Genomic DNA, 27,589 nt, shown 5'->3' on the forward strand with positions numbered 1-27,589 from the left:
AACAAAATATGGCGCTCTAGATAGCTCATCAGGTACAGGCACTTGATGCCAAGCCTGACTCCTATAAATTGTCCTCTAACGTGGTGGCTGTTTGCACACACACACACACACACACACACACACACACACACACACAATAAATACTTTGTCCTTTCTTCCTTCCTTCCTTCCTTCCTTCCTTCCTTCCTTCCTTCCTTCCTTCCTTCCTTTCTTTCCTCTCTTTCTTTCTTTTTGGCTTTTTAAGAAAGGAAGAGTTTATGTAGCTCTGGCTGTCCTAGAACTCGGTCTGTAGACCAGGCTGGCTCAAACTCAGAGATCTTGCCTCACGTCCTGCCTCTTCCTCCTAAGCCCTGGCTTTAAAGGTGAGCACCACTACTGCCCTGCTGGAGATAGACAATCTTAATCATAATTTAAAATTTAGCTCTGAGGCTGAGATGTTGCTTAGTTGGTGCAGTGCTTGCCTGGCATGCACAAAGCCCTGGATTCCACTCCAGTGTTGCATAAGCCATGCTTGTAACTGCAGTAATCAGAAGTATTTCAAGTCCAAGGTCATCCTTAGCTTTATAGCCATTCTGAGGCCATCATATGCTTCAAGAGACCCCTGTCTCAGAGTAGATAATCAAATAAAATTTTAAAAGGGTTGGGAGTTAGCACTAGTTAAATGCTTTCCTAACACATGCAAGATCCCAGCTGCATAAAAACAAGTAAATAAATAAAATTATAATCTTGTTGGGCAGTGGTGGTGCATGCCTGTAATCCCAGCACTCGGGCAGTAGAGGCAGGTGGATCTCTGTGAGTTTGAGGCCAGCCTGGTCTATAGAGCTAGTCCAGGACAAGCTCCAAAGCTACAGAGAAACTCTGTCTCGAAAAACCAAAAAATAAATAAATGAATGAATAAATAAATAAATTAGGGCTGGGAGAGATGGCTCAGAGGTTAAGGGCACCGACTGCTCTTCCAGAGGTCCTGAGTTCAATTCCCAGCTCCCACATGGTGGCTCACAACCATCTGAAATGAGAACTGGTGCCCTCTTCTGGCCTGCAGTCATACATGCTGTATACATAATAAGTAAATAAATACACAAATAAATAAATCTTTAAAAAAATAAAAAGAAATTATAATCTTTCCTAAAAGCACCTATTTGTAGGGTTTTGTTTTGTCTTTATCAGTCTGTATGTGTGTGTAAAATATTTTTTAAACAATTAGGATTATATTATGCACAATTTGTTTCATGCTTTTTAATTTTAAAACTACATCCTAAACATTTGCCTATTGTATTGTATAAGATTCTGTAACTGTTTATTCCGTTTTGTGGATAAGCTTTCCCCCCCCCCCCCCCCCCAATTTCTCTGTGCAGCCTTGACTGTCCTGGAACTCACTCTGTAGACCAGGCTGGCCTTAAACTCAGAAATCTGCCTGCCTCTTCCCAAGTGCTGGGATTTAAGGCATGTATTTTTTTTTTCCTTCTATTAGGAGTATCTGTGTTTTATATGTTTCACCAACACTGATGGGAGCAGGTAGGGTTGTTTTTTTGTTTGTTTGTTTTTTTTAATAAGCTTCATTTTTTTTTTTTTTTTCCAGAATTGGGGAAGATATATTTCAAATTTTAATTTGCATTTCTTAACTATATTAGCAAGTACTACAGATTTTTTCTTTTTTCTTTTTTGGTTTTTTCGAGACAGTTTCTCTGTCTAGCTTTGGAGCCTGTCCTGGAACTCACTCTTTAGTCCACGCTGGCCTCGAACTCACAGAGATCCACCTGCCTCTGCCTCCCGAGTGCTGCGGTTAAAAGTGTGCCCCACCACCACCATCTAATCTCAGATTCTTAAATCTAAATCTAAATTATTACGAGATGTGAACTAAATCAACTGCAAGAACATCTGTACCTTGCCCAAATAAATAATTAGAATGTTTAGGATAGTTGAGAAAGCTTTCCATGAAACCAAATATAAATGCTATCTCATCTAGATTTGGTGGTATCTGCCTTTAATCCCAGTATTCTCTGAGTTCCCAGTTAGCCCGGGCTGCATTTTGAGACCTTGTGCCTACCTTCCAAAGCCATCTGGTCTACCGTCATCGACTTAGTTTTTTTAAATATGTGAGGTTATATTGTTCTTTTATCTTCTGACTATGTTCATTTCACTCAATAGCATGAATACCACGGTGTCGGAGAGCCCCTTCAAGTGTGATCCTGATGCTGCCAAAGCCATTGTGGATGCTGTATGTAACATTTGCTTTTGAAAGATGACTGGGTGCCTAAGCGATAGGGGTGCTCCTTGGGAGAAAATACATTTGAGGGAAAGCTGAAGAGTAGTCCTGGTCAACCGTGGTTTACAAGTTGGTAACTTGTAAAAGCCAAAGTGATTACTGAATGTACTTGGTAGCCTACGAGCCCCTCACCCGTCAAACCATCTTCCAGAAGAGACCAAACAGGAAGTTAATTGATTTGTTCATAGCCAAGACCAAGGGAGTAAGCACAGGAGGAGTCACTGTAGGAATGATGATGTATAGTACAGAACTTCCTCACAAGAAGTACACAGTCCAGGAGAGCAGCACCTTGCTTTTATGGAATTTTTTGTTTCTTATTTGTTTTTGTGAGTCAGACTCTCCCTGTGTCGTCCTCCTGTGTCGTCCTGGTTGGCCTCGAAGTCACAGAGCTTCTGCTTGCCGAGTGCTGGCATTAATGGTGGGCATGTACCGCCTCACTCAGCCTTTGTGCTGGTTTAATAATGATTGGTTTGGATTTAGCAAAAGACTGAACATTTAAAATTTTCATTTATGGGGGCTGGAGAGATGGCTCAGAGGTTAAGAGCACTGACTGCTCTTCCAGAGGTCCTGAGTTCAATTCCCAGCACCCACATGGTGGCTCACAACCACCTGTAATGAGATCTGGGGCCCTCCTCTGTATACATAATAGAAAAATGAATCTAAAAAAAAATTTTTTTTCATTTATGGTGCTGGACAAGATGGTTCCGTGGCCAAGACCACTTGCTGCTTTTGCAGGAGACCCAGGTTCTGTTCTCAGCACCCAAATAGTGCCTTATTACCACCGATAACTCCAGCTCCAAGGAGATCCAACCTGGGCCCTGGCACGCATATGGTGCACAGATGTTCATGCAGGCAAAACACCTGAAGGTATAAAGTAAAGATAATCATTCTTTTAAAGAAAAATTTTTCAAGCCGGGCGGTGGTGGCACACGCCTTTAATCCCAGCACTTGGGAGGCAGAGGCAGACAGATCTCTGTGAGTTCAAGGCCAGCCTGGGCTACAGAGCGAGATCCAGGAAAAGGTGCAAAGCTACACAGAGAAACCCTGTCTCGGGAGAAAAAATTTTTTTCGTTTATGCCATCAAAAGCAGCAGGCAAAAGGAAATGACCTGACTTCCCACGGCCTTATCAATGGGACACTTCAAAGGAAAAGGAGTTGATGAGCAGTTCAGGGCATTTAGATTCCTCCCTGTTTACAAGTGAATCCTGACAAAATGAGATGAACAGGAAAAACAAAACTGGGAGTGGTGGCTCAGGACGCTGAGTCAGGAGGATTGCTCAGAGTTCCATGCTAGCCTAAGCTATACTATGAAACCTTGTTTCAGGAAAAAAAAAAAAATACAGGGCTAGGGCAAATGGAATTGTGATGCATGTGTACTGGGTTTTATTTTTAAAAAGTTCTTTTAGGTGTGTCAAGAGACTTGTATATGGGGTCTGGAGAAATGGCTGATGAGTCAAGAGCACTTCTTGGTCTTACAGAGGACCAGGTTTCAATTCCCAGCATCCTGATGGTGGTTTACAATTACCCATAGCTCTACTTCTAGGGATCTGACTTACGGCCACCAGGAATACATGCAGTGTGCATACATAACAGGCAAAATACCCATACACATAAAATGAAGTAGATCTTTTTCAAAATTGAAAAAGACTTGGATATGTTGATCTCTTAATACAGTGGTTCTCAACCTTCCTAATACTGTGACCCTCATGCTTTGGTGACCCCAACCATAAAATTATTCCGTTACTACTTCATAAATGTAATTTTGCTATGGTTATGAATCATAATATAAATATCTGATATATGACTCCAAAGGGGTTGCAACCCATAGGTTGAGAACCCTGTCTTAGCAGATTATACTCTTGTCCCTGGAAGTTATTTTTAGAGACTAAAAATTCGTAGTCTCCTGTCCATTGTTTTCCAGTTTACCAGTAGGCATTTTGGTTTCCCTCCTGGGGTTAGACTACATTTTAATATTTTAATGTTTTATTTTAGTTGCCGCCACCATGTGAATCTGCCTGCTCACTACCGACAGATGGTAAGATCCGAGTCCACTACAGCCACACTAGAGTTATATATCTGTATGCAATTTTATATATATATATATATTTTTTTTTCACTTGGAAAATAGTTATATATGGTTATGGGTATAATTTTTGCTGTGCATTTATAATATAGAAAGATTAAATCAAGCTAGCAAATCTATCACCTCACATACTTATTTGTGAACAAACATTTAAAATCTACAGTTGTAGCCATTTTGAAAAATATTCTGGGGCCAGGTGGTGATGGTGCACGCCTTTAATCCCAGCATTCGGAAGGCAGAGGCAGAGGCAGGCAGATCTCTGTGAGTTCGAGGCCAGCCTGGGCTACAGAGTGAGTTCCGGGCCAGGCACCAAAACAACACAGAGAAACCCTGTCTCGAAAACCAAAAAAAAAGGAAAGAAAGAGAAAAGGGACATGGGCTGCAGATTGATGCAGAGTGTGTGCTTAACATGCTAGAAGGCCTGTGCTCATTCCCCAGCAGCAGGGAGGAGATGCTAATAGGCAGTGCAGTCTATTAGTGCAGTCAGCATGCTGTTAAGTAAAGCTCACTGCTGGGACTTGACATGGACTCTGTGCCCTTGATCAGCTCCTGCCTCCCCTCCCATCTGGCCTCCCTGCTCTCAGCCTCAGCAGCCATTCTCCACTTGGGCAGTGCCACACTCTGGGAGCTCACAGTTCAGTCAACTGCTGGTCTTTTTGTGCCTCTCTTTCTTTCCCTTGGCAAACTCTGCTAAAGTTCCGCAGTGTGTGTGTGTGTGTGTGTGTGTGTGTGTGTGTGTGTGTGTGCGCGTGTGTGCACTTTCTCTCACGCTGGCCCCTCCAATTCCATGTAAACACTGTGGGAGGGACCCAGCATGGACTGTGTTCTACATTCTCAGCCAGACATTGCCTGCTTCACTCAGAAAATAGCTCTATCCCCTCTTGAGATCTTAGAGAGCTCTGACAGCTGTGGTAGTGCATACCTGTAATCCCAGCACTCTGAAAGCTGAGGCAGGAAGATCACAGGGTGAATACCAGCCTGCATTATGTAGAAAGGCCCTGTCTGAAAAATACAAAGGAAAGAAAAAGGAATCTAAATTTCTTCTGGTGAGAAAAGGGTCTGCCGCTTAAAATTCAAGCTACCATGGTGGTGCACACCTTTAGTCCCTAGTGCCCAAGAGTTTGGGGATAACTTGGGCTCCATAATGAGTTTCAGGTTAGCCAAGACTATGTAAGACCTCATCCCTATGCTAGGTACTAGTTTCTGACTGTAGCTTTGCATGCGTGTTCTAGAGGTCATCTAGAGGAGCCGTGCAAAGCCCTGTTGTATTTCTTGGTAGACAAGCATTGTCCTGCTGAGCTACATTCCCCAGCTTACCCTTTGGTATATCTTGATAATTTGGTTCTTAGCAGAGACTCATTTGCTTTTCTCTTTTCTGGATACAGTGGACAAATGGTTCCATCACCAGAAGAACTGATGAGGTATGCCTCCAGAATCCAAGCTGATCCTGTTGCATCCTGTTCACCTGGAAGCGTTAGATGCAAAAGTGTAGTAACTTCAAAGCTTTAAATTTCTATAACTTACCTAATGAAGCAGATTCTGCTGTGGCCAGTCCAATATGTTCAGAAGGTTAGCCATCCAGACACTTCACATCTCAACCAAGACAGCTTTTACTACATGTTAGCTCTCAAAGCCCTTGTGACATGGAACTCATTTGTGCATAGATGTGTAAGGTGTTCACACATATTGGATGTATATGTTTACTGTGTTAGGAAATAAACTTATTTTGCTGAAACTTGGTTTAAGATATTTTTTTCTTCCAGAGTCGTCATTATCAAGCTGAGTGTGAGTTCTTCAAGGTTCCTAGCAGTAGTCTTAGAATTCCCCTTGATATTATTAGATTAAAAACTGCAGCTGAGAGGCTGGGGATTTAGCTCAGTGGTACAGCGCTCGTCTAGCAAGTGCAAGGCCCTGGGTTCGATCCTCAGCTCAAAAAACAAAACAAAACAAAACAAAACAAAACTGCAGCTGGGTGGTGGTGGTGTACTCGGGAGGCAGAGCCAGGTGGATCTCTGAGTTCAAGACCAGCCTGTTCTACAGAGCAAGATCCAGGACAGGCACCAAAACTATACAGAGAAACCCTGTCTCAGGGAAAAACAAAACAAAAACAAACAAAATCCTCGAACTCAAGAGGCAGAGGTAGGCAGATCTCTTGAATTCAAGGCCAGCCTGGTCTACATTGTAGGTTCCGGGCCAACCTGAACAACACTGTAAGTGCTTATTTAAAAAAAAAAAAAAAAAAAAGGCTGTTTGTTTTTAGGAATCTGAGAATGGAATGTTTTGTGCATATAGAAGTCTTTTTATATGCCAAGTTCCTGAGATCCCATTCTAAAGCAAAAACTTGTGAATATACTGTTACGTTAGCAGAAACAAGACTGTTAACTATTATGTTAGCCAAACCTTTAGTGAAGGTTGAAGTAGACATGACATTTACCTCTTTACTCACTGAGCCGTGCCCTTACGTCATTTGTGTTGGACTGAAGTCACCAGTCAGAACCATTTTTGGTGAGTTGGAGCTAGAGAGAGTTGAGCTTGAATCCAGGCCCCTCTTAGCAGTTCAGTACTCGGGCGGGATACAAACCACTCACCTGTTTTCCTCATCTATAAAAATGTCAGGTCATGACTTACAGTAAACATTCACATTTATTTAGTCTGAACTGTATTATCATGTGTGCAGGGAAGTGCAGGTGCTATTGGCAGTAGAGGCTTAATAACACCTGGAGCTGGAGTAACAGGTGGTTGTGAGCTGCCCGATGTGGAGTTCTGGGAACCAAATCCCAATCCTTTGCAAGAGCAGTCAGTGCACAGTCCTAACAGCTGAGCCAAGCTGTTTCCACTCTACCTTGGTTTCTGAGGCAATCTCTCATTGAGCCTGGAGCTTGCTGACTTGGCTAGACTGGCTGGCAGCAAGCTTCAGGGATCTTGTCACCATGAGATGCCCCACCACGATGTCTCCTTGGTATTTTAGTCTGCATTTTTGTCACGGCTAATGATGCTAATCATCTTTCATGCGCTTCTTTCTTACCTGTGTCTCCTCTTTGATAAAGTGTCTCTGTGTTCGTTTTCTGTTACTGTGGCCAAATACCTGAGAGAAAGTCTAAAGGAAGAAAGGTTTATTTTTATTTTGGCTCACAGGCTTCAGGCCAAGCTTGGCTGGATCTATTGCTTGGGGCCTGAGGTGAGAAATGGTGAGACCTAATACTGTATCAGTAGAACCTTGTGCCAGTGAGGGAGTAGGGGCAAGATGGGGCTGGGTACCAGGCATGTCTTCCAAGGTACATACCTAGTGATCTACATCCCTGCCTTCTCTCCACCATCTCTCAATAGTGCCTTCCTGGGAATCCATCCAGGAACAATCACATTGCTAAACTAGAATCCCCAAGATCTCTTTCTAATCTTAGTGGTGTGAGCCTATGGTTCTAGCAATTCAGGAGGCTATGAGACTAAGGCCTGCTTGAATTAAGAGTGAATTCAAGGACAACTTGTGTAAGATAGTGGGACCCTGTCTCAAAAGTGACTCTAGGGCCTGAAGAGATGGCTCAGTGGATATGGATGCTTGCTGCTCTTCCAGAGGACACGATTTCTGTTCCCAGCACCCACATCAGATAGATTTCAACCACTTGTAATTTCAGCTCTAAAAGATAAAGACACTCTTCTGGCCTCTGTAGGGACTGCATTCAAGTGCACAAACAACTAAAAAATAAAATCTTAAAAAAAATTCTAAATGGGTATGGTAGTGTGAAGGGGCCCCAAAACAGCTTGACTACACAGCAGCCATGACAGGCTTAGGGGCCTAGACACAGCTCCTGTGACAGGCTTACTGGCAGGCAACACCCAGATGCAGGAAAAGCCTTAAACTGATACCACCCAGGAATCCACCCAGGGATGAGGAAGTACCTGACATCCCAAATATTCCAACCATTAGATAAGGTGGCCAGATGTCCCTGGGTCTAGCACACACCTAATTTGTTTACAGATACCCTAGACAATTATCAGCCAATCCCTGGAAGTCCCCTTTCCCTAACTTCTGCTATGATAAAATCTCTGACCCACCTGAATTCAGGGCTCTTTGCTCTCACCACTGTGTCTGGAGCTTAAAATAAAGGCTCTTTGCTTTTACATTTGGGATTCGGTCTCTGTGGTGGTCTTTTGGGGGTCCTCTCAATCTGGGCATAACAGTGGCACACAGTTTTAATTTCAGCCCTTAGGAGACAGAGACAGATGGATCTTTGAGTTCAAGGCCAGCCTGGTCTATAGATCAGGTTATAGGCCAGCCAGGGCTTCATAGTGTGTGTGTGTGTGTGTGTGTGTGTGTGTGTGTGTGCGCGCGCGCGCGCGCGCGCGCACTGAACAATCTCTCCAGCCCCCAAAAGATTTATTTTTAACTCTGTATGTACTTGTGTATGTGTGTGGGTGTGTGTACATGAGTACAGGTGCCAGTGGAGGCCAGAAGAGGGTATCAGATACCCTGGGGCAGTTGTGAGCCACTCAATGTAGAACCAAACTGGGGTCCTCTAAAAAGAGCAAAACAGAGCCAGGCAGTGGTGGCACAGGCCTTTAATCCCAGCACTAAAGGAGGCAGAGCCAGGCAGGTGTCTGAGCTCAAGGCCAGCCTGGTCCACAGAGCAAGATCCAGGACAGGCACCAAAACTATGTGGAGAAACCCTGTCTTGAAAAACAAAACAAAACAAAAAAGGTAAAAAGAGCAAAATCATCTCTACTAACCCAAAACTTTTTTTCTTAAACTTAATTGTGTGTGTGTCTCTGTGTGTAGGTATGTGACATGAGTGCAGTCCTGGGGAGTTACAGGATGTTGTGAGCTACTTGATGTGGGCTCTTGGAATGGAACTCAGGTCCTTTGTGAGAGCAGTATGCCTTAACCACTTAGCCACAGCTCCAGCCTTGTTACAAACCACAGGCTTTGAACAACCTAACTTAGAAAACCATAACATATTACACACACACACACACACACACACACACACACACACACACACATACTTCAGTGCCACCCTCTTGAGAAGCCCATACCCATGTCTTGGGTTCTGTGTTCTCTTTTTCCTAAGCCTACCTGTCTTCTCAAGCTTAGGTTCTAAAGTGGGTTACAACCCCTTTGTGGTCCAACAACCCTTTCACAGGGGTCACCTCAGACCATCCTAAAACACAGATATTCACATTACGATTCGTAACAGTAGCAAATTACTTAGGAAATTGCAATGAAAATAACGTTATGGTTGGGGTCATTACAAGAGGAACTGTACTAAAGGGTTGCAACATTAGGAAGGTTGAGAGCTACTGCTCTAAAGCATGCTATCCGTATGACTGAGACCACAGCAGATCCTCCCTTAGGCCCTTAAGCTACAGAACCCATCTTTACGGAAGAGGCCAACATATACTTTGATGTAGGCATGACTTAAGTGTTATTGTGCACATGGGATTGGGATAATTGTTACTAGAAACTTGCCCAAAATTGTACTGTACTTAAATGTGCCTAAAAATAAACTGCCTGGCATCAGACTCCAGAAGTTTGAACCAACACTGGCTAACTAAGTTGTGTTGAATCATTTCCTTCTTACCTCACATGGGTTACTTTGCTAGCCCCGGTGTTTGCAAAGACCCCACAACATTTTCTGTGGGTTCTGGCAATTGAACTCAGGTTGTCATGTGTCTTGCATCTTTGGGCAGTGTGATTGCTAATCTTGGTTGTCAACTCGACTACATCTGGAATTAACTAAGTCCCAAGCAGCTGGATACACTTGTGAGGGATTTTTCTTGATTGGATTATATGAAGTGGGAAGATCCACCCTAAATCTGGGTCACACTTTCTAGTGGCAGTCTACATAAAAGGACATGGAAGAAAGAAGCTTTTGCTTTTTGACTGTTTGCCCTCACTCTCACTGGCAAGTTCATCAATTGATGCAGAGGCGTTCCTTCATTGATATTAGAACCAACCTACTTCTTTGGGATTCCAACTGAGACTGAAGGCTTTTGGCTATCTAGCAATTCCCTAGATTCACACCTTCAGATTGGGGCTGCTGAGACATTCAGTCTCGTGGACTGAACAGTTACCCAATTCATGGCCTTTCCACTGGGAGACAGCCATTGTTGGACTACTCAGATCACAGCCTGTAAGTCACTCTAATAAATCCTCTTTTAACTATATATGTGTTTTGGGGCTGTTGAGATGGCTGAGCAGTTGAAAGCACTGGATGATTTTCCAGAGGACCTGGGTTCAATTCCCAGCACCCATATGGCCACTCCCGTTCCAGGGAATCCAACACCCTCTTCTGGGTTCTGCAGGCACCAGGCATGCATGTGGCACACAAACATCCATGCAAACAAAATACCCATAATTTTCTTTTAAAATTACAGTGTATATTCATTCTTTCAGCTCTTCTTCTTCTTCTTCTTCTTCTTCTTCTTCTTCTTCTTCTTCTTCTTCTTCTTCTTCTTCTTTTCTTCTTCTCCTTCTCCTCCTCTTCCTCCTCCTCCTTCTCCTCCTTCTTCTCCTCCTCCTTCTTCTTCTTATTATTGAGACAGGGTATCATCATGTAACTCTCTGGCTGGCCTGGAACTAAGAGATCTTTATGCCTCAGCCTCCAAAGGGCTGGGACTAAAGGTGTGTACCACAATGCCAGGACAGCTCTGTTTCTTTGAGAGCCCTGGCTGATACTGGCAGCAAACCCGTGCCTTTACCTGATGAGCCATTTTGCGGGCCCTACTTAACTATTTGTCCTCAATGTACTGCTGGAACTGTTAAAAACAACAACAACAACAACAAAAAGAAACTTCTTGCTTCTTTTATTAAGTTAAAAAAATAAATAAATAAAAAGAAGCTAACCCGAGGTAGGGAAAACAAAAACAATGACGTGGTGGCATCCACCTAGGCTGAGGTCACCAAGGTCAATTCTACTGTCCTAGAGTCTACCTATATCTGACATCCCAGGTGCGTCTGGAAATGTATGGGATTGGAAGCCCCGGGCTGGAGTAGTTGCTTAACTTGGGGACAGAAGCCCAGACCGCCGGACAGGAATTGCCACGTCTCCTGCGGCTGGAGCACCTTCAGGGGGAGGGCGGGGCCCCACCCGGAGCGTAGCCCCACCCGAAGCGTACGTCACTCCTTAGACCCGCCCCTCCGCGGCCTGAGTGGCTGGGAGGGCGGTACCCACAGGCCGAACGGCGTGACGCTAAGAGGGGGCGGGGCGAGCGCGTCCCCGGAAGTCCCGTGGGAGGGGCATGACGTACATCCGGCGCGTAGCTGGCGGTCCCGGGTACTGCTGGTCTGTGTGCTTTGAGGGAGGGTCGCGCCGCCAGCCACCGCCGGAGGAGCCCCTCGGGCCGTGAGTCGGGGCCCAAGCAGAGGAGGCGGCAGTGGGGCACTGGGTTCGGGGCGGGCGGCCGCGAAGGCCGGAGCGGGGGCCGCCGTGGAGAGGCTGGGTGGGGGGGAAGTGACACGCAGGCGGTTCCGCGGGCCGGCTCTGGGCGGGGACGGCCGGGCCGCAGCTGCGGGGTGGCGTGGCGGCGTTCGGGTTTTTGGAACGGCTTCGTGGCCTCCGTGGCGGAGGAGCCTCGGGCCTCCGTGAGGCTAGCCGGAGCCCTGGGAGCTCATCCTTGGGTTCTGCAGACCCGGGGCCACGCAGGTAGCGAGCGGGCGCTCGAGCCCCACGTTCAGTCTTCTGGGCATCCGATTCCCTATCTGGAACCCGCTGTTCGCTCCTTCTACCCCCTCTTTTTCCCCCTGTGCGTGGGAAAATTCCTTCTCGGGCGTTCATCGTAGATGAGTGTTCCGTTCCCCATTTTGGTCCAGGCGAGGATGGTACTAAGTACCCTTTCTCAGTATTTCCCCTTGTTCTGGTGTTTTGCGGGAATCTGGCTCCATCTGCTCAGGTTGAGAGGGCAGATTTAGGGGGAATTGGCAGAAAGCTAATCTTTGACATTTATCCCGCAGCAGTGTAGAATTCCTTAGGTAATAGCCAGCTGCCTTCCGCCCCAGGTTCATCTGGAGTGAATACGTCTAAGTAATGAGTACGTTTTTATTGGCCAGTGGTCATTTTGGGACTTGTTCGTTTCCAACAGTCTTGATACTTGCACGCTTTTTACTTTAGGTTCAGGAATAGTGTTGGTTTTAACGTTGTTCTTAACATTCCATAGATGATAGAGTAGGTGAAGGAGAGAAAAGAAATAGAATGTTCTTTAGTAAAAATACCATCTGAAAGGGTGTGTTCTTACGAAGCTTAGGTGGTAAGTTAGGGAAGTAAGTTTCCTTTTTGGAAGTTTTGTGATTGGAATTTCACATTGGCAGGAAAAGCTTCGGTTTTAGGTGAGAGTTTTAAGTCCTTGGAACTGACACTTTGAGCTACACAGTCTTGACCAGGACAGGTAGCCTAAGTGTCTACATCTTCATCTTGTTAAATGAGGCCAGAGGTCCCTGCTTGGTAGGATTGGTGAGGCACCGGATAAATTCTAAGGTTGCTGATGGATGAATTGGTTCAAATCCTGAGCTCTCAAGGACAGAGGAGTTAGCAAGGCCATTTGCTCAACTCTGGGCAGCACCAACTGCCTGGGGACTGGTAGGAGTTACTACTTTTTAACGTCATTGAAGAATTCACTTTAATACTTTACCTATATTGTTTTGGTGGGAAGAATTTATAGGGCTTTTAAGGGCTGCAAAGGAAAATAGGTTAGAAAAAAATCAAAGTAATTCAGCTACCACTTAAGAAAAAAATTGCCTTAAGTGACACATAAAATTAACTAGGTTGAGAATATTTGCTTTCGTTTTCTTTGTTTTCTGAAATAGAGTCTCGAAGTGTAGCCCAGGCTAGCCTGGAACTTTGTATAGGCAAAGCTGCTACAAACTCAAACTCATTTTGCCTGTCTCAACCTCTAAAGTGCTGTGATTAGAGCTTACACTGCCATGCCCATCTTGGGAGTACTATTGGCAGCAAACCAGTACACATGAATTTAGTAGTGTTGGGTTGCAGAGTGGCCACAGTGGGGGTAATAGCTTGTTAAAGTTGAACTGTGATTCTCCAAAAATAACGTGAGAAAACAAGGGAGAATGTATCATTTGGGGAACTGTAGAAGAAAAGCATATTATTTTATTTACCTGCAGTAAATAGTAAATTTACGTGTTTGTTACTGGGCTTCTTAAAGTGCTAAATTTATAGATAAGTCAGTCTCAGTCTGTGTGTGTGTGTGTGTGTTTGCTTGCTTGTCAATGCCAAGAATCAAACACAGGGCCATGAACTCCTGAACTCCTGATACTCTGCTTCTGCTTCCTAAATGCTGGGATTACAGGCACGTGTTGCTGTGCTTGGCTCCAGGCTTTTTTTTTTTTTTTTTTGAGAGACTGGGGGTCTTGTGTATTGCTTGAGATGACCTTGAACTTGTGCTCTTCTTGAGCAGTAAGATTACAGGTCTGCACTACCCTTTCTGGCTATTACTTAACATGCTAAATGTGTTTGTGTGCCACAGTTGTCTGTCTGTCTGTGCCTCTGGCCAAAGTTTGTTCTTGTTTTGTAGAAGCTGAATGGAGTAAGCATGAGGCAGGTTCCAAGTTTACAGGTCAGACCATAGGCCTAACCCCAATAATTACATAGTTTGCTTTTCATCTAGCCTATTTGAAGAATATAGGTGATGCTTTGCTGAAGCAGGATGCTCCCTTAAACCCTGGAGTTTGAAGCCAGCCTGGGCTTACCTCTTGATAAAAGAACACACAGTGTATACTAATGTATATACATATATGTTTGTTTTGTGAGTAGCTATTCATCCAGTTCATGAAAGTTTTGTCTGATTGCAGTTGGCTGCATCTTTAATAAAGTTTGCCTTGCTGAAAAAGTGGTAATTTTTCTTTCCTGTGCTGAACTGAGGTACTAATGTAAAAAATTATTGTGACCAGGAAATTGATCTCTGAGTCTTTATGATTCCTCTCAGTGTTTCTAGATTCTTCTTTTTTAACTATACTTAGAGCTGATGTGCCAGTGACTTTGAGTCATGTATTTTTTCTAAGCCTATAGGAAATAGAAAAAGTAGTATTAGTGTCTGTGTTAATTGACAGGACTCCAGCGCTACATAGTTGAGATCCTATGTCAAAAGAACAAATAAGATACTTGTTTTGGAAACTCTTACTATATTATGAATGAGGTTTTTTTTTTTTGGTTTTGGTTTTGGTTTTTCGAGACAGGGTTTCTCTGTGTTGTTTTGGAGTCTGTCCTGGAACTCACTCTGTAGACTAGGCTGGCCTCAAACTCACAGAGATCCACCTGGCTCTCTGCCTCCCTAGTGCTGGGATTAAAGGCGTGCACCACCAACACCCAACATGAATGAGTATTCTTATTTTAAGAAATTAAGAATTTATAAAGTAGATATGTGCGTGATTTTTTTTTTTCTTATTCCTACATGGTTCTGTAAAATAATCTTTTTTGTGAGTCAAAACATACCTGCAAAAGTGGTTAAGGGTATATCAGTAAGTAGAGCCGAACAGATTGGGCCAGTTGATAGACTTGGGGTGACTTTTTTAGAAGTGCATAGAATAACTTAATAAACCTTTTATTCAGGTTAATATACTTTTCATGCATGGCTTTGTTTTGGTTCTTTTTGTTGTTATTGTGAGACAGAATCTCTCTTTGGAGCCTTGGGTGGCCTGGGACTCACTGTAGACAGGGCTAAGTAGCCAAAGATTTCCTGCCTCTGTCTCCCAAGTGCTAGGACTAAAGGTGTATACAACCATTGCCCATCTTATAATTCTTAGGAATGTTGCCAACTGGTAGGCAGTCTGGTTATCTAAGGATATGAATAGGCAGCTGCCTAGAGGAGTACATCTCAAAGTAAAGGAGGACTGTACTCTGAGTATCTGAATTTGCAGATAAGAGAATCCTAGAGGTTTCCGTTCTGAGTGCAAAAATCTGTGTCTCGGGGAAGGAGATTAGTTGGTCTTTGCAAGGTTGATTTTTGTTTGTTTTTTGAGACAGGGTTTCTCTGTAGCCCTGATTGACTGTCTTGGAATTCACTTTGCAGACCAGGCTGGGCTTGAACTCAGAAATCTGCCTGCCTGTCTCCCTAGTGCTGGCATTAAAGGTGTGCGCCGCCTGGCACGAGATTGATTTTTATTTTTATGTGTATGAGTGTTTTGCTTGCATGTAAGCATGTTTACTACAGAGGCTAGGAGAGAGTGTTGGATCCCTTGGAACTGGAGTTACAGACAGTTGTGAATCATCATTTGCATCCTGGGAGTCAAACTTGGGTCCTTTAGAAGGGCAGCAAGCATTCTTAACTGCTAAGCCACATCTCCAGCTCCAGACTTTGTTTTTCTAGCCTAGAAAACTTGGGTCTCTGAATGTGTGTCATGGCCAGAGAACAAGGCATGTAGAAAGTTAATGTGTTTTCCTGTTTTACACAGGTCGTAAGCATCAATAATGTCTTTCATCTTTGAGTGGATCTACAACGGCTTCAGCAGTGTGCTCCAGTTCCTAGGTAAAGCCATGTTCATGAACGACATTACAGGCTCAAACAGTTGGTATCTAAGGGGCCTTTGGTGGGAAGAACATTAAGACATTCTTTTCTCTTGTAGGACTCTACAAGAAATCTGGAAAACTTGTATTCTTGGGTTTGGACAACGCGGGCAAAACCACTCTTCTTCACATGCTGAAAGATGACAGACTAGGCCAGCATGTACCAACATTACATCCCAGTAAGTTTCACAATACCAGTGACTTTTTGATGGTCATTGTCATGATGGAGGGTGAATCCCTATTAATATAGTTCCATTACTAACTGAGGCCCCTGAAGCCAGATTACTTTGAAGTTACTATGGACACACTCAGGTCACTTACTCTGCATCTCTGGAACCTTGTTGCCGATTTGCTGACCAGTTCTTTAATGAGACACAGCTCTCATATCTGACCTTAAGCAGAAAACTTCTTGGAGAAAAGCTTTTTAAGACTGTTTGCATTCTTGTACCCTTTCTTTTCAAAATGAAAACACGATTACATTTGCATTCGTATTGATTCTCAGTCCTAGCACTTGGACCTTTGATAGAAGTTTCTTTCTTTCTCTCACTTTCTTTTTGACACTTTCAGCCTCAGAAGAACTGACGATTGCCGGAATGACTTTTACCACTTTTGATCTTGGTGGACATGAGCAAGGTAAGAGACTGGGTGAGGGTATCTTGTGAGACACATCTGTAAAGCAGTGTGCCATTTAACCTTTTTAAAATTATAAAATTGTGTGTGCATGTGCATGATGGATGGGTGTGCATGCCATGGTGCTGGTGTGGAGGTTGGGAGACAACTCTGGAATTGGTTTTTTCCTTCCACCTTTACATGGTTTCTGGGGATCAAACTCAGGTCCCCAGCCCCGTGAGGTGGCAAGAACTATTACCCATTGAGTTGTCTCACTAGCCCCTCATTTTAACTTGTACATTACTTGTATTTAGGATTGGAGTTGTACTACTTTAGTGAAGTTACTCATCTACTTTCCTTTTAGAGACAGGTTTTATGTAGCCCAGGCTAGCCAGGAACTTCCTGCTCTCACCTCCCAGGTGCTAGGGTTACAAGCATGCACCACCATGTTGGAGTTTTTCTGATTTCAATTGTGGTTTTTTTTTGTTTTTTTTTTAAGTGTAAATAATACAGGGAATTGTTTATTTACTATGTAGTCCAGATTTGCTAGTCTCTTTAATACACAGTACTATTTATTTTATGAATCATTTGTGAAAGTTTTTTGGTTTTTTGAGACAGGGATTCTCTGTGTAGTTTTGGAGCCTGCCCTGGATCTCGCTCTGTAGACCAGGCTGGCCTCAAACTCACAGAGATCTTCCTGCCTTTGCCTCCCTTGAGTGCTGGGATTAAAGGTGTGTGCCGCCACCACCCCGGCGCATTTGTGAAAGTTGTGTCTACTTGTCGACATGTTCTTTCTTGTTTTTGAGACAGGATCTCAGTATATAGCATTGGCTGGCCTGGAACTTTACATACAGCAGACTGGCCTTAAAATGTCATATTTCTGTGTTTAGTTACCAAGTCTGTTTTTTATACTTTATTTAGTAGGATATGAGTATGTAGGAAATTATTACTTAACAAGTATTTTTAAATTTCTTAAAAATTCCAGAAGAGCACAGTGGGTATTTGTGACCCCTTTGAGCTGGTATTTTGCATGCCCTGCTTATTAGGGACAGTTGGGGCATACCTTTTTGCTGTGCTCTAGGTCGATTTTACCCTATTCAGTTTGTGTCTCTGGCTCTTAGATTCTCATAAAGTGTTTTCTATAGATATATGTTTATTTGCTTTTAATTTACACATACAAACATTTTTAGATTATTTTACTTGTCTCAGTGTTTTACCTGCATGTATGTCTGTGCCCTGTGTGCCTGGTGACCACAGAGCCTAGAAGAGGGTATTGAACCCCCCAGAACTAGAGTTACAGACATTTGTAATCTGTCAGGTGGGTGCTGAGACCAGAACTTGAGTCCTCTGTAAGAGGGTAAGAGGAGTCAGTACTCTTTTTTTTTTTTTTCCAGAGCTGAGGACCGAACCCAGGGCCTTGCACTTGCTAGGCAAGCGCTCTACCACTGAGCTAAATCCTCAACTCTGAGCCAGTACTCTTAACCGCTGAGCCATTTCTCCAGCCTTGTAAATTTTTTAAAAGTTTAATTTATAATTTTGGGTGTGGGTGTGTGTTGTGTGAATGTGAGTATAGGTACTGGCAGAGGCCAGAGGCATTGAATCTTCTGAAGCTGGAGTTACAGACTTGGGTGCAGGAAACTGAACTTGGGTCTAGTAGTATAACCACTGAGCTATCTCTCTAATCTCTGCTGGATTTTTTCCTGTGCTGGAGATCAGACTTGGGGCCTGGTGCATGCTAAGTGGTTTACCATTGAGTCTCACTCCCACTCTCCCTTCTTAGAGATCTACAGAATGGGGATTTTTGTCTGATGGACCCTCACTTTGTATTTGGTAAAACTTTAGGAGCAGGAGTGAACGGTTTACGACCTGAGAATATTCTGAGAAGGCTGGGAAAAGAAACCAATCGCAATCCTGTGATTACTGAGTTGATAAGTCATGCTTTTGGAACATTTTGTTAATTTAAATTGTATGTGTAATTTTTTTTAATGTGGAACTTAATATGTAGACAAGGTTGTCCTCAAACTCAGAGATCCACTTGCCTCTGCATCCCAAGTGCTGGGATTAAAGGGGTATGCTCTCACACCCAGCTAAAGATTTATTTTTATTATGCTTATATGTGTGTATGTGTTATGTGAATGAATGCCATATATGTTCAGAGATGCCCTCAGAGGCTATAGAGGATGTCAGATCCCTGGGAGCTGAAGTTGCAGATGGTAGTGAGCTGCTAGTGGTGCTGGGAACCAAATATGGGTCCTCTAGAGAAACAGCAAATGCTCTTAAGTACCAAACCTTGCCTCCAAGCTCTGAACTGGTTTTGTTTGTTTTTAACAAATAATTTTTTAAAATATTTATCTGTGTATGTGTGTGTGTGTGTGTGCGTGCGCGCGCGCTATGGCACACCTGTGGAGTTTAAAGAATAGCCTAGGGGAACTGAGTCTTCCACTGTGTGGGTTCTAGGTATTAGACTCAGGTCATCAGGCTTAGTGGCAAGTGCTCTTACCTGCTCAGCCATCTCTCTGGCTTCTGGCCCTGAACTCTTGATCTTCCTACCTCAGGCTTCCAGCTGCTAGGATTATAGGTGTGTGCATGATTGCCATTTTATATGAGTAACTACAGTATTGTGCGTCTTGATGTTTTTTATTTGCATGGCTTTACAAATGTAATTTATAAAAGGAGCACAGGCTTGTAATAAACTGTCTGTGTGACAAGGACGTGAATGTGCAAGCTGCAGCCTCTCCGTCCTACCCCACTTTTCTGAGGTGACCAGGTGACCATGCAGATCTGCCTCCTTAGTCATCCATGTGAACGAGCACTGCAAACTATAATGCAGTCTGGGTGAGGTGGCACATGCCTGCAACCCCAGTACCAGCCATGTCAAAAAGCAAATCCCTTACATTTTCAGAATGTAGCTCACTGAATTCAAACCCCACCCCCAATGCCCTGAAATTATAGTACATTAAAGCACTGCTTTGAAACATTCACCATTTCTTGTCACAAAACAAAAGCAGAAATTATTTATTGCTGGCAGATCTGTAATTTCAGTACTGGGGGACTGAAGCAGAAAGATGAAGAGTTCAAGGCCAGCCTAGGCCATACAACATTGTGGGACCGTGTCTCAGAACAATGACAAACAAAAAGCATTGGAGACTGAGTACTTAGCCAGAGAGTTTCAAGTACCTACCAAGCCCACCACTCAAGTCTGTCAGCACATATACTCATTAGCTATTAGGAACTATGGTGGGACTAAAGTTATATGAACAATTAAATCATTATTATGTTTTAACGTGGAGATTGCAAAATTAGCACAAGGCCCCAAACTGGTCAGTTCATTATTTTCTGCATTTACAGCCTTGGAACTGGTAGGGATTTTGGCAAATTGACTAAAGGACAACCATTAAGTTACAGGTGGGTTTAGAGATTGCTGGGTTTATGCTTTGTCAAGGAAGGCAGAAACTCTTAGTTTTCAAAACTCAGGATTTGCTCACAGACCATCTATCCTCTGTTTTAACTACTATTGGCCAGGACTTGGTGAGCTTAGCAAATCTCATTTTATGGACCATTAGGTTATTTATTCACTTGTCAGCTGTTTTGTTGATCTAGAAATTTTGTCTTCTAGCACGTCGGGTTTGGAAAAATTATCTCCCAGCGATTAATGGGATAGTTTTTCTGGTGGACTGTGCGGATCATTCTCGCCTCATGGAATCCAAAGTTGAGCTTAATGTAGGTTTATATTTTTGTATATCTCTTCCTTCCTGTCTTGCTCTTTGTTTTAAGAACTACAACTCAGTAGTGCCAGTACTTAATGTGCTCAGAGTCCTAGAAGAAAGGATTTTAAAATCTGAGACATAGTTTGTCTTTTTTTGTTTGTTTGTTTGCTTTTTGTTTTTCAAGACAGGGTTTCTTTGTAGCTTTGGCACCTTTCCTGGAACTCACTCTGTAGCCCAGGCTAGCTTCTAACTCAGAGTTAGATCTGCCTGCCTCTGCCTCCTGAGTGCTGGGATTAAAGGCATGCACCACCGCTGCCTGGCACATGGTTTGCTTTTTTTAAGATGTATTTATTTTTCCTGCCTGTTGTCTCAGCCTAGTTAGTAGTGTTCCCTTGTTGTGGTTACTCTTTCTGTAGTCTTGGTATTGTGAAACTCAGAGTTTTTATACTCTTAAAAAAGATTTATTTATTTATGTATTTTATGTTTTTGGGTGTCTGCCTGTTCATCTGCACTCCAAAAGAGGGTATCAGATCCCATAGGACTTCAGTTGTAGATGGATGGTTGTGAGCCTCCATGTGAGTGCTGGGAATTGAACTCAGGACCTGGAAGAGCAGCCAGGGCGCTTAACCAGTGCATCTTTCCATCCTTGAGTTTTTATATTTTGGAATCTACTTCTACAGAGTCATGTGATGAATTTGGTGGTCTGTGAGCACTCTTCAGGTTTGTTTTGTTTGGTCTGGTTTTGTTTGTTTGTTTTTTTTTGTTTGTTTGTTTTGTTTTTGTTTTTTTCGAGACAGGGTTTCTCTGTGTAGCTTTGCACCTTTCCTGGAACTCGCTTTGGAGACCAGGCTGGCCTCGAATTCACAGAGATCCACCTGCCTCTGCCTCCAGGTTTTTTGTTTTTACTCACTTTGGGTTTTCTCCTTTGTCAGACTTTCTATAATGCTCCTTATAATGCCTCTTTCTTCACCCTGTATCTCGTCTCTTATTTTTGAAATTATTTTGTATGTATATATGTACACCACATGCATGCCTGGTGCTTATGGAGGCCAGAAGAAGGTGTCATATCCCATGGAACTTGAATTACAGAAGATTGTAAACTGGGTGCTGAGAACCAAACCCTATAAAAAGCAGTGCTCTTAATCACTTACCCATCTCTCCAGTGCCTTTCTCTTTGATTTATGAGTGTTTTGTTTTTGATTTTTGACTCATCTAGCAGTTTGAACCTATCTCAGGTTTCGTTTTTTTGTTTTTTGTTTTTTGAGACATAGTTTCTCTGTGTACTCACAATGTAGACCAGGCTGGCATTGAATTTGTAGAAATCTGCCTGTCTCTGCCTCCCAGGTGCTGGGATTAATGTATGTTTCTAATGCTTAGGTCTCATTTTGTGTGGGGCTAACTGCTTTCCTTTCTTAAACTCTACCCCCCCCCCCACGTTTATTGGTGTTTTGTATGTCTGTGTGAAGGTGTCAGAAACCCAGGAACTGGAGTTACAGACAGCTGTGAACTGCCATTGGGAATTGAACCTAGATCCTCTGGGAGAGCAGCCAGTGCTCTTAACCACTTAGCCATTTCTCCAGCCCCTACTTTATACTACCCCCCCACCCCCAGCTGAGGACTGAACCCAGGGCCTTGGGCTAGCTCTACCACTGAGCTAAATCCCCTACTTTATACTCTAGATTTAATTTTTATTTGTTTTATTAATTTGTTTAGTTTTTTTGGAGACAGGGTCTTGCTATGTAGACCAGCCTGGCCTTTTCAGCCTCCCACATGCCCAGCCAGTGTTAGCTCTTGCACATGTTCTTCTGCGTGGTCCTAAATGGACTAGTTCTAATGCTTCTTCCATCCTCATCTGTGTGGTAATGGCTCCATGGGCATCTTTCTCATCCACACCTGCTGAGCTCCAACCTCAAATGTGCTGTGCTGCATACCAGATGGTCATTCCCAAAGTGAAACTATTGATTGTTCCTCTTCACTGTCCTGGACATGCTCTGGAAACCTGTGTGTTGTACTGGAGTGCCAGAGGGAACTTGTCATTCATTCCCTTGCTTGTTTCCTTTAATGGTTTCAATCACTTACAGGGTAAAAGTGCACACATACTCTCCCTTGTTCTTCCAACTCTGCTTTCCTCTTAGTGAGAATCCATGTCAGCACTGTCTCTTTTGTCTGATTCATTGTTTTAGACACTCACTTCAATTGTTCCCAGAATCCTTCTTGCACAATTCACTAAATTCTGCTGTCTTACAGATCATCTCTTAGGTAAGCACTGGAGATAAACAGAGAACTGTTTCAGTTCACTGTCCAGATACAGTGTTTATCAGTTCAGTCCTGAAAGTAGATTTGCTGACTTTAGGGTCACATTCTTTAAGATGTAGTGCAACTTAAATTTTCGGTAGGCAGAGCCAGGCAGATCTCTGTGAGTTCCAGCCTGGGCTACAGAGCGTGATCCAGGGCAGGGACCCAAAACTACACAGAGAAATCCTGTCTTGAAAAACCAAAGTGGGGGAATTTTTCTTCAGACTGGCACTGATGTGGGTTGTTGTTGCCTGCACATTTGCCCTGATGCTGCATACCTGTGTAAAAGTCTTAATTCAGTTAAGTGGTGCTCTGTGGCTTCTTGAATTCTCACACTGTTGCATAGCTGTTGTCTGTGTCCTTCCTTCCCACTTACCAAGGCCTACCCTTCTGTGGAACCTAGTTTCAGTTCCACATCTTTGATTTTGTTGGAGCATGAATTGTGATGTTCCTCTGAACATGCTAGTGTTGACTTTCTGTCCTAGTTCATGGGGCACTAGATTTTATCTAGATTCCTTAATATAAACACAGACCCAGGGCATCTTACTAACAATGCTCTCGGCACCTACTGCCAAGATGAGCCGTTCATCAGATGCAAAGAGGACCACATGATGCCCTATAAACTGATAGAAGTTGGTTTTTATTACGTCTTGATGAGCTTTCATTTCATTAATTGCTTATGTGGTTTTTTTTTTTTTTTTTTTAATCCTGTCTTTAGGCTTTAATGACTGATGAAACAATATCTAATGTGCCAATTCTTATCTTGGGAAACAAAATTGACAGGACAGATGCAATCAGTGAAGAAAAACTCCGTGAAATATTTGGGCTTTATGGACAGACCACAGGAAAGGTAAGAAAAAAGTCTTAAGGGAGCATGAGAGGACACCCACAGTCCTTAAATATAGGTGCTTTTCTTTGTGTTTTTGAGACCTTTGCTCCTCAGTGGGAGTGTTTTATTAGGGTGTATCCTTCAGCCTTCCTCCTCCCTCCCTCCTTCCCAGTGATACAAAAGGACCTCGAACCCAGGGCCATGTACATGCTGAGTAAGTGCTGTACCACTGAGCCATCCTCCTGCCTCCTTCTGTATGTTTTCTAATACCTAATAATTGAAGAGATGGCAGGAAAGGCAGTTTTCTTTTTATATTTTATTGTATGGGTGTTTGCCTGCATATGTGCCTGTACACCACGAATGTGTGTTGGATACCCTGGAACTGGGGTTAGAGATGGGTGTTAGCCACTGGTGCTAATATTTATTTATTTTTGGATTTAAAAAAATTATTATTATTACGATTTTGAGACAAAGTCTATGTTGGCTAGGGTAGCCTTGAACTCATAGAGATTTGTCTGTCTCTGCATGTGCTAGCACACTTGGCTTCAGTCTCCTTAAAGAATTTACTGGGGCTGAGGAGATGGCTCAACAGTTATGTCTTGCTCTTGCAGAGAACCTAAGTGTATTTCTCAGCACCCATGTTGGGCAGCTCACAACCACTTGTAACTCCAGCTCCAAGGAATCTGACACCACTTAATGGCTTCCATGGGCACTGCATTCACCTCACATTGCCACACACATATACATAATTTAAAAATAAAGGTAAATCTTAAAGAAATGCTTTCCAAGTATTAAGAGTAAAGCGTTTGGTTATCCTTAGTGTTTCTTACTGATTGACATGAAACTATTTTCCCATTTTACAAATGAGGAAGCAGTTGTTCAGGTTTATATAGCAAATGGATAATAACTCCAGAAATAGAACTGGAGTATCCTACATCAGTGTGCCCTATAGTGTGAAGAGATGGCTCAGCAGTTATATCTTGGTCTAGAAAAGCAGGCTGATGAGAGAGAAAAAATACAGAAATACAAACCTGGTACTTCGTATATGTGTGCATACTTGTTGATGTATATAGAGACGTAAGGTAGTGAAAGAGTTTGGCACCCATCTATTGGGTTAGGTTGGCTGGCCAGTGAGCTTCAGGAACCCACCTGGCTCTGTACTCTTAGCATTGGGGTCATAGGTGTGTGCCAGTGTGCCTAGCTATGTTGGTGCTGGGGATCTGAACTGAGGTCCTCACCCTTGAGCAGCAGGTGATTCGTCCCCTGAGCTGTCTTCCCCTGTTCCCTGTTTTCTGCTTTTAAATTTTAACCGTGGTCTGTGATAACTTTTTTTTGTATGTAACTTATTTTTTTGTACATTTACTTATTTATTGAGACAAGGTCTTTCTGTGTAGTCTTGGATGGCTTGGAACTATCTGACTCACAGAGATCCATCCACCTGCCACTGCCTCCAGTGTGTTGGGGTTAAAGGTGTGCAGCACCGTGACTAGCTTAGTTCCATAGTCTTGATTCACTATCTCTTTATGTCTAGAAATGCTTCCAGGCCAGGTGTGGTGGTGCACATTGAGGGCAGCCCCAGGCTACACAATGAAAACTTACCTTTATTGCATTTATTTATCTATATTTATTTATTTATATTTTTATTTTGGTTTTTTGAGACAGGGTTTCTCTGTGTAGTTTTGGTGCCTGCCCTGGGTCTTGCTCTGTAGACCAGGCTGGCCTTGAACTCACAGAGATCCACCTGGCTCTTCCTCCCAAGTGCTGGGATTAAAGGTATGCGCCACCACTGCCTGGCCCTTTATTGCATTTATTTATTCGTATGGGTGTGAATGCTTGCTGCTTCTTTTAAGCTCATTTGGTTGCCCTCTTCTGTATGAATGCTACATGCACATCAGTTTCTTCCATACAATCCCACATTGTCTGTTGCTGAATGCTTATGTTAATGAATATACTAAAATGTCCAAACTTTTATCTATTATAATACATGATGGGTCCATGGGTCCCTAAAGTTATGACAGTTCCTTTTCATAACTGCCCAGGTGAATGTTGGACATTCAGAGCAAATGCTTTTTAGAGCACAGGACGAGGTGTGGTGTATAGAAGCTGCTAATTTTTATTCTGAAACAGGAGGCTCTGCAGAAGTCATCTGTGTGGCTGGACAGGTTTTTGCAGTCACTATCTATGTGTATGTGTGCTTTTGCATATGGAAGTTCTAACAGGCCTTTCTGGGTTTTGCCTCCCTTAGGGAAATGTGTCTCTGAAAGAGCTGAATGCCCGCCCCATGGAAGTATTCATGTGCAGTGTGCTCAAGAGGCAAGGCTACGGCGAGGGTTTCCGCTGGCTCTCCCAGTATATTGACTGATGTTTGGACAGTGAAAATAAAGAGTTTTACTTCTGGACTGATCCTATTCACAGCTTCCTCATGGACTTTTCTAATAGAACAAGGAAAGCTCTCCAACCATGTCTGGCATTGAAAAGCCATGCATCTCTGTCTACGCTCATCGCCCAGTGGTGACATGTGCTCTTCTCCACTCATGGGAAGTAACACTGCCTGTCTGCTGGTCAGGTCAGTGTCAGGGACTGGGGCTGGCAGGATTTGCCAGGGAAAGCCGGGTGCCATCATGGAACACCTGGAAAGAAAAACACGTCTCACCACTGGTTGATTCAAAAGAAAGTGATTCTATTTTTTAAAGAAAGTGTTGTTAATGTAATTGGTATCCATCCCTTCTCTAACTTTTTGAGTTCACAATTTACTTGGTCCAGATTTTCTATTCTTTTTTTTTTTTTTTTTTTTTTTTTAACTAGTAAATGAAATTTAGATACTTGATAAAATTATGAACAGATAGCGCACTGGAGGCCAGAGCTCCGCTGTGTACCTGCCTTGTTGTTGGAGGTGGCACCTGAGCACATGTGTGCGAGGAGAGGACGGAGCCTTGGCCTTTCCTGGGTGGTCTCCACTGTGGTAAGGGGAGTGCGTCCCTCATCTGGAGTGGGAGTGTCATGTTACATTGTCAGCTTTACTGTAGCTGGCAATTGCAGCAGGCTTGGCTTTTATACTGCTGTGGGATTTCATCTCTGTAGCACCTTCCTCTTTTCACTGTAGATAGAAAGAAGTGACTTCTGCCTCATGAAAGAGTTAACATCTCTCATGTAGACCCCATGCTGAGAGTGTGTCTCTGAAGCTTTTGAACAGATAGAGTTCTGAACAGGACACAGGTCAAAGTCAGCAGCTTAGGACTGAGTTCTGTGAGTAGAAGGCCTGTCCATCCACTCTGCTAGCAGCAAGTGAACCTAGGGAAGACTGTCAGTGGGCTCCATGTGTTCCACTCCAGAAATAAGTGGCGAAATGGGAAATGGCCTTGCTGTCTGGCTTTGTGGGCAGCTCCTGGGAGAATTATGAACCTGATTTTTATAGCATTTGGTTTTCTTGATGTTAACTCTATATTTTACCCTTGTAGAAGGTGGAAGGAGAAAGGAGGGTATCTTGATTCTTATTTCCTTTACTGCAAGGTGAGAGGTAGGTCCTAAGTGAAAATGCTGCAGCTGCTGTGTTGTGATAGGCCTCCAGCCAGAGAGTAGAGAAGGTCGGAAGCACACTCCTGGGGAGTGAGCTCTTACTCGTTTTGAGCACTGAGCTTGTGGGACAGTGATCTCTCACACTGCCAGCTTCCCAGTGCAGAGGCTTGGTGAGGTGTCTTGTCTGCAAAGTGCAGGCATCACAGTGTTCACCTACGAATGGCTGGAGTGAGCTGTCCGTGGAAAGGTTGTTAAAGCCTTAATGAAGGGATCTAGCTGGCGGGAGAACTAGGGTAGGTAACTGGTGTGCCTTTCGTTACCTTTGGCTACCGGCTGCCAGTATGTCTCTGTCCAGGCACACGACAGGTGTGGTGGCCTCAGTGTTGGTTTTTGTGTTTGTCTTTCGCATTTGTCCCGAATTGCCCTGTAGCAAGCTGGAGGACTGGACTCTGCCCAGGGCGGCTCTTTGTGAAAGTGGTTTATTCTGGCCACTGGAGAAAGAGATTACTCAAAAGTGGCACCAGTCTGTTTCCTGCCCCACAGACACCATCTAAATAAGGTGGTCAAAAGAAGCTGCTGCAGTGAGCACAACTCCACCAGAGGGGCAGGCCCTGTCCAGGGGCTCAGTAGACTGAGACTCCATTCTGTTTAGCAGAGTGCACATGTGTCCTATTTCAGCAAGAGTAAAACTGTCATTTACAAAAGGTCAGTCTGTATCCTAAGCATTTTAATAAAAAGCGAAAATGAACTTGCCTCTTTTTTCCTCTTTTCTTG

The 27,589-nt window shown here is 43.5% G+C and overlaps 2 protein-coding genes across 2 annotated transcripts in view; both read left to right on the top strand.

Moving 5' to 3' along the window:
- Ppa1 (inorganic pyrophosphatase 1) overlaps nt 1-6,088 on the top strand; it is a 30,210-nt gene extending 24,122 nt beyond the window's left edge. The window contains exons 9-11 of the mRNA XM_036168384.1: nt 2,149-2,218; nt 4,259-4,301; nt 5,735-6,088. Coding sequence (XP_036024277.1) covers nt 2,149-2,218; nt 4,259-4,301; nt 5,735-5,766 — 145 coding nt within the window. The 3' untranslated portion in view covers nt 5,767-6,088. The remainder of the gene's footprint in view (nt 1-2,148; nt 2,219-4,258; nt 4,302-5,734) is intronic.
- Nucleotides 6,089-11,575: 5,487 nt separating this feature from the next.
- Sar1a (secretion associated Ras related GTPase 1A) lies at nt 11,576-26,080 on the top strand. The gene is made up of 7 exons (XM_036168367.1): nt 11,576-11,689; nt 15,748-15,821; nt 15,919-16,038; nt 16,427-16,492; nt 20,085-20,188; nt 23,189-23,320; nt 25,545-26,080. The coding sequence occupies exons 2-7, from the start codon at nt 15,764-15,766 to the stop codon at nt 25,659-25,661; spliced, it is 597 nt and encodes a 198-aa protein (XP_036024260.1). The 5' UTR covers nt 11,576-11,689; nt 15,748-15,763; the 3' UTR covers nt 25,662-26,080.
- Nucleotides 26,081-27,589: the final 1,509 nt, after the last annotated feature.

This window comes from Onychomys torridus, chromosome 18 (assembly GCF_903995425.1).
Source record: "Onychomys torridus chromosome 18, mOncTor1.1, whole genome shotgun sequence".
NCBI lineage: Eukaryota > Metazoa > Chordata > Mammalia > Rodentia > Cricetidae > Onychomys > Onychomys torridus.